An 11,080-nucleotide genomic window follows, 5' to 3' on the forward strand; every position below is an offset into this window, starting at 1 on the left:
GTCTTGATCTACTCCACAAACTCATCTTCTTCACTTGTATCAAGTGTCTTTCAAACATTTATAGGAGTTTCCTTTCTCATAAGATTCTTGGAAACAAAAGTTTCTAACCTAAAAGGAAAAAGCCCAAATTTAAAAATAAGAAAATGTATCTCAGGGTTTAGATTTTATAGCTCAAGAGTGTGTTCCTTTTTTAACTCAAAGAAATGAAGATATGACTTAAGTATAAATCTAATTACATACACAAACATGTATATAAAGAAATATAGAAATGTCATTAGAATGACATTAATTACTTAAAAAAGGGCATTCCTATGAATGAGGCTCCCACCACTATGAGGTCTGGGGAGGGCTAGAAGTACACAGCTTTACCCCTATTATATGTTCTGAACCCATGACACTCAGGTAACAATAGAGCAACCCATGACACTAATTACTTAAGATTTTATTTTAAGTTTGTCTTCAGAAATTTTAATCAATTTCTTGAGACACAATTAAAACTGGTTGAAACCCCTGCCATTTTAGTTGAAGATAGCAAAATTTGTTGAAAATATAGTAAATTTGGATTGGTTTTGGCCAAAATTTAAATCTTTCAAATGATGCCAATTAGCTTTGGAAATCCATTCAACAACAATTGCAAAATTATAACATAAAACCTTGGGCAGAGACAAACACACGGGAAGGTTTATTCCCAAAATGGGTGGTTTCCATATACATCATCTACTTGATAAAAATAAAAAAAAAAACTGAAAGGAGGAAAAGAGGAGGGGATTGGGTGCATTCCTAGAAATACAGTTAAAAGATTCTATTAACATAACTCTTAGTCCATGATAGTAGACATAGAAGAGTTTTACTAGGAAAATGGCTGGAATAGATAGCTATGCTATGTCCAACTAATGATGAGAGAGAGACCAGCATAGGGATTTGAATTGCCAAAAGCAATTTAATCCATCATCTCAAAAATATATGATTTTGACATATGTTTACCAATCAACAAATGCAGATCTGATTTTATCCATGTATTCCTTTTATTTATCAGAACATATATAGGAGAAAGATCAACTTAAATTGGAAAGTTTGGTGAGTATTTGAATAGTATGTTGCTGATCTTCTTATAATCTTGTAGAGCACCAGAATTAGTTGTAGAAGTTTGATCTGTGAATGGAAAGTTTCATTGACGGCAAACTCCATGACAAGCAAAGGAGAAAGGACATGCCGTTTGAATCCTTCCAAGCTGGTTCTTATCATTTTCCTCCTCATGCTCTAGTTGCATTTTTTGTCACCATGAGAATCATGTTCGTCTTTCTACTTATATAATCATTTTCCTCTTCTTAGAATAGGAGAGTCATCTGTTCCAGGAAAGGTAACACCCCTCTAGACAGCATATTTATTATAGTGCCCCTAGAGGAGGCTCGTCAAAAAAGAACAACTGAGAATGGTACCCATAAGAATGCAACAAATGAGAACAATGCCCATAAGAATGCACCTTCTTCTCAGTCTTGGACATGGACTCGGGTATGTATGTTGGATGTGGGTGTGGGTGTTGGTACATGTCCCAGTGCCGAACCAATATCTGTAACAACCCAGAACCTCACCCAAAATGACTAACCGAAAGGTATTATTTGAGTTTCTTGATCCTATATAAGTACCCAAGATCTCCTCGGCAAATAACCAATGTAGGACTAAACACACGCCCGCACGGATCTTCACATGCTCCTCTCGTTCAAGCCCTGACGTCCTCGTCAGGCTAAGGATTCAAATCTAATCACAAACACCATGATAGGCCCGTGGTCAGCCTCCATGAACCCGGCTGCAGTGTTTTCTAGTCCACATAGGCTATGGGCCGAGTTCGCTCTGATACCATTTGTAGCAACTCAGGACCTCACCCAAAATAGCTAGCTGGAAGGTATTATTTGGATTTCTTGATCTTGTATAAGTACCCAAGATCTCTTCGGCGAATAACCGATGTGGGACTAAACATATGCCCGCACGGGTCCTCGTACCAGCACTGATGCACTGGATCCCATGAGAATTTTGCAGTTAAGCATGCTTGGGCGAGAGTAGTACTAGGATGGGTGACTCCCTGGGAAGTCCTCGTGTTGCACTCCTTTTTCATGTGAGGACCCGTGCGGGCATGTGTTTAGTCCCTCATCAGTTATTCGCCGAGAAAATCTTGCGTACTTATACAGAATTAAGGAATCTAGATAATACCTTCCGGCTAGTCATTTTGGGTGAGGTCTTGAGTTGTTACAATACCCGTGTAAAATCGGAACTTAAGGCTAAGCCAAAGAGTCAGCAACATAGTTTCTAACTTCTTCCCTCAACTTTTCTTATCTCTGATTCATTCGAATCCAAAAATCTTAAGAGTCAGTAAAGAACACGAGAATAAGATATTTCAATTTTCAATCCTCAGGGTTGGTTTGGTATTTCCTTAATAAATAAGATGGAGTCCAGATGTCATATTCCAGTTTTAAGATGGGTAAAGGAGGCCCTGTGCAGATTTAAATCAAGTTTAGGGACGTTGTAGGGATTTAAATTTGTAGCTTTTCTGTCTCACTCCTCAAAAAGTCAGACTTTCAATTCTCTGCTTCACGATATAAGGCCACACACTCCCAACCACCCTACCCACCTGCCTTTGATCACATTTTATATATTTTGATAGACACAAAATTTTTTGCTTCATCTTTATGATGCTAACCACTGCATGAAGGTTGATAATGGTCTTCATGTATAATTTTTCTAGTTTCTGTTATCCTTTGGCATCTCACAACCCAAGGCTTCAATAGTGGCCCATATTCCAATATATCAATGATTGGACTTGAGACAATTCTCCGACTCGTATTGAAAATTCAATACAACACACCATCAGAACAATAATAAGCATGCCTTTTGTACAGAAGAAATATCATATTCTCCAACTATATGCATACAATTAAGTTAAGAAGTTCATTAGCAGTACACGAAATGATGAGGAAAAAAACTCGACACGTTTGGCATTGAGAGCTTCCTAGTTGTTGAATGTAATGAACTTTCAATAATTTAAGTTTGATATGTACATTATATGCATCCGCTAAACAATTCACCAATTAAAATTACAAATTTTAATTATATAAAATGCTAGTTTCAGCATACAACCACCAAAAGTATACAAACAAAGTTTTAAATAACATGAAACACTCCAAAACAACGTGTCGTAACTTTTTTGTTTTTTTCTTAAACTCACCGGATATCTAGCATGCGGCGGTGACTGAATAACAGTTTCATAGTTTTCCAACAAGTCATTCCTAATATCCATTTGAATTTCAACAATTGATCTGTTGGACAGAGAAGAGGGTAATTCTAGATTCGAGTCTTCAAAAACAGCAGCATCAAGAAAGGCTGCAGGGGGAAGTTGTCAAGGAGTAAATCAATTGGCTTTGCTGCTAGAATATGATGAGCTTGCAGGCTATTGCGGTGATCAAAATAAGAGCTGGCAAGGTAAGATTAAGAGCATGGCAAACAGCCAAAGATTCTCCCATCACCGCTTCACACATTGCTCACCTGACATTAAATTTAGTATATGGAAATATAACTATTAATAATTTATAATTAAAGCAATGACCAAAAATAATGATAAAAAGATAATTATGGACCAAAATTATATAGCAAAAAGATACAATGAATAAAAAGACAGCATATATTTCCTGCAAGACAACACTCAAAGACAAGTTCTTTGCCAAACTTATTATCTTACCTAATTATAATAAAAGCAATACAAAAAAAAAATGTTAGGAGACTCAGGTGCAGCCCATAATGCAAATCATAAGTTTTCATGCTAACCTGGTCAGAAGACAAAGCAGCGGCATGACATGCCCAATTGCTGGTTAAGATCAAGAGGAAGAAGAGGCCAAATATCATCAGCCATTGGGCCTTATGCTGGCATTGCATGTCCATATACTAGAGGTTACACTTCCCAGTGGAACTGCGAAGGAGAACAAGGACCGGGCATTAATGAGAATCTCCAATTAATCCATGAATATGATTATGCGAGTCACAGACAACTCACCAAGCATTGAGATTACATCAATCGGGAGGGGAAAAGATGAAAATTTTGAGAATTAATTAGCTGATTTTTAGGGGAGATAAATAAATAAGTTTGGGGATTTAACGCAGTAGCAACTAAAAACTAAAGAGAAACACAAGAACACCGGATCCCTTGTATTCCAACAAATCAGGGTGAGGAAAGAGAAATTTTCTATACCAGCGAGTAAAATTTCCCGAAAAATTTCGAAGATTCCTCAGGAAAAGAGGAGCAGATCGAATCCAGTTGAGCGGAAAAGGGTTTCAAACTACCCTCGCTGAGGAGATTTGGGATCGCATAGAGGGAAGCGCTGGATGAGCTATGAGGAAGAGAGAGAGAGAGGAGGGCGCGGCTCGGGCCCTCAGAGAGATTGACGGTGGGGAGTCATGGGTTCAGAGAGAGCGAGAGAGAGAAAGAGAGAGAGGCAAGAGCCGGAGCCGGAGCCGGAGCCGTCGCCATCGCAGGTTCATGCGGCTGATATCGGGGATCATACACTGAGGGCTCGTTTGGTTCGCGGGAAAAGAAGGAGGGAACGGAAAGTTATGAGATGCCTCTTGTTTGGTTGGAGTTTTCAAAGGAGAGAGAAAAAAAAATTGTATTCTCATGAAAATATGATTCCCACATTTTATGGAAAAGTCTTTCCCATGAGAAACATGAGAAAGTTACTTTTTCATGAGGCGGGAATCACTCAATTTTTACTTTTTCCAAAAAATTCCTTCGGCATTAAAGAAGCATTAAAGAGGCATTAAAAACCTAATTTTTATTAAGGGCATAATAGAAATTATACATAACTTTCCTAGAAAAGTGAATGGCCAACCAAACATAAGCACTTTGCAAATTTGTCACTTTCCCATGGTCAACCAGCCAAAAGTATTTTCCGAGGCATCCTCTTCCTAGGAATTTGTTTCTCAGGAATCATATTCCTAGAAGGGAAAATGTTTCCCGCGAACCAAACGAGCCCTGAGGAAACGTATTTCTGACTTTTATATCACAGAGGGCTTAAATGTTAGAGTGCAACAATTTTTTTTTTTTTTGGTAAAATAGAGTGCAACAATTCGGTGTTAAGTTTTAACTCCCTCGATAGGGCTGTTAACGAGCCGAGCCGAGCCCGAGCCTCCGCAGGCTCGGCTCGGCTCGTTTTACAAATTTCCTGGCTTGGGCTCGGGCTCGGGCTCGGTACCGAGCCCTGTATTGGGCTCGGGCTCGGGCTCGGGTGGCACAGCCCGGCTCGGGCTCGGGCTCGTAAAGCTCGTTTGCCCGAGCCCGAGCTCGAGCGGCGAGCCCGAGCCCGCCCCATCCCCATCCGGCCATCCCCATCCCCATCCCCGTCCCCATCTCTGTCGGAGAGAACAACGAGCAGCCGAGCTCGGTTCCAAGTCCCGACGATTCGTCGTCGGAGAGAAGAACGAAGGAGAGAGAGAAAGAAAAGAAGAAGAAAAAAAGAAAGAAGGAAAGAAAGAAATAAAAAAAGAAAAAAAAAAGAGAGAAGAATGGACTCACCTCGTCGCGTGTGGCGGACGCTGGCTTCGGCCGCGAGCACCGTCGGCACGGGCGTCGGCCGCAGGCACGACCGAGGAAGCCGCGGGCTCGGCCGCGGGCGCCGCCGGCCGTGGCCCGACCCTCCCGTGCGAGGGACTCCTCGGCTCCTCCTCTGATTCGCCGATGGAGGAGGGCTTCTCATCCCCTCCTCTGTCGCAGTCTCGCCGGTGGAGGAGTCGGCAAAGAGAGGAAAAGGGAGGGGGAGAAACGGAGAAGAAACAGGGGGAGGGGCCTCGGGTGCTTCCTTCTCAGGCGGCGGAAGGAGGCAGTGAGGCATCGGCGGCGGTCGGCGGAGGAGGAAGGCGAGAGGGGAGGGACACCGCCACACCGGGTGCGGGAAGCTTCTGGAAAAACCCAGAAGGAAGGAAAAGAAAAAAAAATAAAAAGAGAGAGGAGGTGGAGGGAATGGGTTATTGGTTCGGGTTAACGGGTTGGGTCCGAATCCGAACCAATCTAATTCGATTTAAAAAAATAAATGGATTTGGGTTAGCTTGGGTTGGGTCTGATCTAAATCCAACTGAGTTCAATCAGATTAGGATTTAAATTGATTAAGCCAAATAAAATTTAATTGGGTTGAGTCCAAGTTTAATTGGGATCCAATTAAATTGTTAATTGGACTGAGCCCTCATTTGGGCTCATGAGCTGCTCGGGCTCGAGCTCGGGCTCGGGCTCGGATTTAAACGGACCTCATTTTGGGCTCGGGCTCGGGCTCGTTTGACTAACGAGCCGAGCCCGAGCCGGGCTTTTACCGAGCCGGGCCCGAGCCGAGCCCGAGCAGCTCGGCCCGTTGACAGCCCTATCCCTCGATACTTCGATAGAGGTGAATTGACATGTAAGGCCACGACAGAACCTATCTCTAATTTTTATATCTTAGGAGGACTTAGGTATGCGAATACAAAAAAAATCAGTTATTTTTTATTTTTTGCTAGAGTGGGTGGATTCATACCTGACCGGTATGAATGTACCAAATAAAGTCATAAAACAAAATGCCCCGAAGTGCTCGGGGTACCTCACCGTCTCCAGCCCACACGATACCCCCGGAGTGACTGGCTATGTAAGCAGCCACGCAATCAGCAGCCACATTAGCTTCTCGGAAGATATGTTTGGCCTGGAAAACCCTCCCTCCCTCGCCATGGCCTAGATGTCACGAAGCAATGGGTGGTCATTATTGTTGTAACAACCCAGGACCTCACCCAAAATGGCTAGCCGGAAGTTATTATTTGGGTTCCTTGATCCTGTATAAGTACCCAAGATCTACCCAGCGAATAACCGATGTGGAACTAAACACATGCCTGCATGGGTCCTCACATACTCCCCCCGTTCAAGCCCTGACGTCCTCGTCGGGCTAAGGGTTCAAATCTATTCAAATCTAATCACAAACACCACGATTGGCCCGTGGTCAGCCCCAATAGATCCGTGCTGCAGTGTCCCCTAGTCCACATAGGTTATGGGCCAGGTCCGCTCTGATACCATTTGTAACAACCCAGGACCTCACCCAAAATGGCTAGCCGGAAGTTACTATTTGGGTTCCTTGATCCTGTATAAGTACCCAAGATCTACCCAGCGAATAACCGATGTGGGACTAAACACACGCCCGCATGGGTCCTCACATAAACACCCGAATTCCTACGGGCACGGGCATCACCTAATCTAATTTATTATTTTAGATAGCATAGGAATAGGCCCGGCAAAACCCCTATATGGCTTCTGCACACTTTAATGTTCAAAAAAGAATTCGCGGATTTTTTTTAGTAGTAGAATTTATAGATAGAATACGATTGAATTGCGTAATAGTAATAGGAGTAGTATTTATTTGTAACAACTCAGGACCTCACCCAAAATGGCTAGCCGGAAGATATTATTTAGGTTCCTTGATCCTGTATAAGTACCCAAGATCTACTCAGCGAATAACTGATGTGGGACTAAACACACGCCCGCACGGGTCCTCACATACCCCCCCGTTCAAGCCCTGACGTCCTCGTCAGGCTAAGGGTTCATATCTATTCAAATCAAATCACAAACTTCACGATTGGCCCGTGGTCGGCCCCAATGGATCTGTGCTGCAGTGTCCCCTAGTCCACATAGGTTATAGGCCGGGTCCGCTCTGATACCATTTATAACAACTCAGGACCTCACCCAAAATGGCTAGCCGGAAGATATTATTTGGATTCCTTGATCCTGTATAAGTACCCAAGATCTACCCAGCGAATAACCGATGTGGGACTAAACACACGCCCGCACGGGTCCTCACATACTCCCCCGTGCGGGCGTGTGTTTAGTGCCACATCGGTTATTCGCTGGGTAGATCTTGGGTACTTATACAGGATCAAGGAACCCAAATAATACCTTCCGGCTAGCCATTTTGGGTAAGGTCCTGGGTTGTTACAAATGGTATCAGAGCGGACCCAGCCCATAACCTATATGGATTAGGGGACACTGCAGCACAGATCTATTGGAGCTGACCACGGGCTGATCGTGGTATTTGTTATTAGATTCAAATGGATTGGAACTCTTAGTCTGACGAGGACGTCAGGACTTGAACAGGGGGAGTATGTGAGGACCCGTGCGGGCGTGTGTTTAGTCCCACATTGGTTATTCGCTGGGTAGATCTTGGGTACTTATACAGGATCAAGGAACCCAAATAATAACTTCCGGCTAGCCATTTTGGGTGAGGTCCTGGGTTGTTACAGTGGTCACCCCTAGGGCCCCCCTGAATTCAACTAATAACCGTGGCCGAGTCCCCCTCCATAATGATAGAACTGGCTCGTAAGCCGCGTCGGGCATAACGAAGGCCCGCCTACACAGTTCTCAGCTCTGCACCAAGAACCGAGGTGTCGAATAACTAACAGCCCCCAGCAGCTACAACCCGGGCGTCCGGGTCCCGAATAACAAAACCCGCACCATCCCTCATGCATTCATCCAATATAGATCCATCAAAGTTGATCTTGAAAAAACTCAGGGGTGGGGACTCCTAGGTGAAAAATACCGTACGGAGAGCTGCCGAAGCAAAATGGAAACCCCAGATGTTTCGAGTTGTCAAGGTCCCTTCATCGGGTATGATGTGACTGAGCTCCTTCGCTAGCGAGCGGGCGCTCTCCACGATGAACCTCGGCGACATCCCACGCTAGCCAAAAGTTTGGGCGTTCCTCGCCAGCCAGATCTAGTGGGTCGTGCATGCCGCTCTAGCCGCCACTTGGCGGCGCAAAGGAGACTCCGACCATTGTCGTATAGCCTGAAGGAAGTGTTCCTGCCCACTCCGAGCCTCCTGAGGGATCCTTGCCAACTGCCAAGACACCAGCGCCCATACGCACTGAAACAGCGCATGATCCACTGTCTCATCCACACCGCACTCCCCGCACTTCGAGGAAATCCTCAACCCTCGTCCACTGAGAGCAGCTCTTGTCGGAAGACGATCCCAGACTACCTTCCATAGGAATAGTACTACCCTTGGGTGGAGACCCAAGCACCAGATCCAAGCATAGTCTGGCCCGGCTCATGCACTGCCGATGCAGGCAAGAAAGTCTCTCACCCTGACGCCGACCCTACTTGAGGAGCTCCAAATCTGGATATCAGGATCTGCACATTCGGGTATCAGGAGAGAATAAACCCTCTCCGTAAGGTGATTTTCGAAAAGCTGACCCAGCCTAGCCTCGTCCCACTCATCCCCCCCAGGAACAAGGAGATCACAAACATGCTGGCCCTCCGCCGCCTCGACGCTAACCACAGTCGACCAATGCCGTAAGGGGAGGACATCCACCCATGGATCACCAGCCACATCGATGCTCCGCCCATTGCCTATCAGCCATCTAGTATGCGCGAAGACAGTCGGCAAGTATCTCGCTATCTCTCGCCACAAGAAGGAGCATCTTTGCCCACCACAGGCCAATACCTCGGGACCCATCCCCTCACAACAGGCTGCTATGGTCCGACTCTAGAAGCCCTGCAGCTCCAACAAGAATCGACTAGCATGCTGGGGCAATGAGCGCTTCTCGCTGCTCCAGGAGAGAGGGTATCCCAAGACCACCCTTGCTGGATGGAAGGCAAACACTCTTCCAAGCCACCAGGTGCACCCCGTGACCACCTCCATGTGAGCCCCATAGAAAGCTCCGAAGTAACCGCTCAATCTTTAACAACACTATCTTCGGCACCACCATATTCGCCATGTGATAGATGGGCATGGAGCCTAGAATAGATTTAATCAACGTCAATCTACCCATCATCGATAGAGATGCTGCCCACCAACCCTTCAGCCTGCTATAGACCCGTTGTACCAAACCAGTGCACTCAGCAACCCTCAACCTCCTACCAGCGATGGGGATACCTAGGTAGCTCCAGGTCCTAGCCTGCTCAAGCGTCTCCATAATCCTCAGGATTTCTCGTCTAACCCCAAGCGATATGCTAGGGCTAAAGGAGATGGTAGACTTCTGGAAGTTTACTCTCTGCCCAGACGCAGCACAATAGTCGGCCAGAATCCTGCTGAGGGCCTGTGCGTCCGCCACGCATGCTCTTGTCAAGAGAAGACAGTCATCGACAAAGAGTAAGTGAGATATCGACTGGGCTGTAAGCCGCCAGCTCCTGATCGACACATGTAGCCCGCAGTGCTCGAGATAGGACATCAGAATAAATGATGAACAAGTACGGGGATAACGGGCATCCCTGTCGAAGTCCCATAGTGGATTTGAAAAAGAGGGATGGTGTGCCGTTGACCAAAATAGAAAATCTTGATCCCCAAACACACCCTATCACTCAGTCAATCCAGATCTCATGAAAACCAAAACTCTCCAAGGCTCGTTTAAGGAAGCTCCACCTAATCCTGTCATAAGCTCGCTCCATGTCCAGCTTGATAACCATCAAACTTCACCGCTTCAGAGCCCGTTGAAGATCCCACATCATCTCTTGGGCCAACATGACATTCTTGGAGATACTCCTACCTCCCACAAAGGCACCTTGCAACTGGCAAATAATGTCGGAAAGGAAAGGCTTCATCTGCATCACCAGTATTCTTGCCACAACTTTATATAAGGTTGTAACAACCCAAGACCTCACCCAAAATGGCTAGCCGGAAGGTATTATTTGGGTTCCTTGATCCTGTATAAGTACCCAAGATCTACCCAGCGAATAACCGATGTGAGACTAAACACACGCCCGCACGGATCCTCACATACTCCCCCCGTTCAAGCCCTTACGTCCTCGTCAGGCTAAGGGTTCAAATCCATTTGAATCTAATCACAAACACCACGATCAGCCCATGGTCAGCTCCAATAAATCCGTGTTGTAGTGTCCCCTAGTCCACATAGGTTATGGGCTGGGTCCGCTTTGATACCATTTGTCACAACCCAAGACCTCACCCAAAATGGCTAGCCGGAAGGTATTATTTGGGTTCCTTGATTCTATATAAGTACCCAAGAACTACCCAGCGAATAACCGATGTGAGACTAAACACACGCCCGCACGGATCTTCACAAAGGTTGTGCACAAACTGAT

At 45.5% G+C, this 11,080-nt stretch overlaps 1 protein-coding gene, 1 long non-coding RNA gene and 1 pseudogene across 3 annotated transcripts; 1 reads left to right on the forward strand and 2 right to left on the reverse strand.

The window, feature by feature from the left end:
* Nucleotides 1-1,986: 1,986 nt before the first annotated feature.
* LOC113461785 lies at nucleotides 1,987-2,105 on the forward strand (annotated as a pseudogene).
* A 903-nt stretch (nucleotides 2,106-3,008) lies between these two features.
* LOC120106777 lies at nucleotides 3,009-4,512 on the reverse strand. 2 transcript variants are annotated; one of them, XR_005508812.1, is made up of 3 exons: nucleotides 4,043-4,512; nucleotides 3,817-3,958; nucleotides 3,009-3,537 (listed from the first exon to the last, which is right to left on the reverse strand). It is a non-coding gene; the product is annotated as an uncharacterized LOC120106777 (long non-coding RNA). The 2 variants fall into 2 exon arrangements; XR_005508813.1 differs by having other exon boundaries at nucleotides 4,238-4,511.
* Nucleotides 4,513-9,089: 4,577 nt separating this feature from the next.
* On the reverse strand, nucleotides 9,090-9,497 carry LOC120106779. Its single transcript, XM_039119833.1, has one exon. The coding sequence runs from the start codon at nucleotides 9,495-9,497 to the stop codon at nucleotides 9,090-9,092; it is 408 nt and encodes a 135-aa protein (XP_038975761.1).
* Between the last annotated feature and the right edge of the window lie 1,583 nt (nucleotides 9,498-11,080).

This window comes from Phoenix dactylifera, unplaced genomic scaffold, assembly GCF_009389715.1.
Source record: "Phoenix dactylifera cultivar Barhee BC4 unplaced genomic scaffold, palm_55x_up_171113_PBpolish2nd_filt_p 000630F, whole genome shotgun sequence".
Classification (NCBI taxonomy): domain Eukaryota; kingdom Viridiplantae; phylum Streptophyta; class Magnoliopsida; order Arecales; family Arecaceae; genus Phoenix; species Phoenix dactylifera.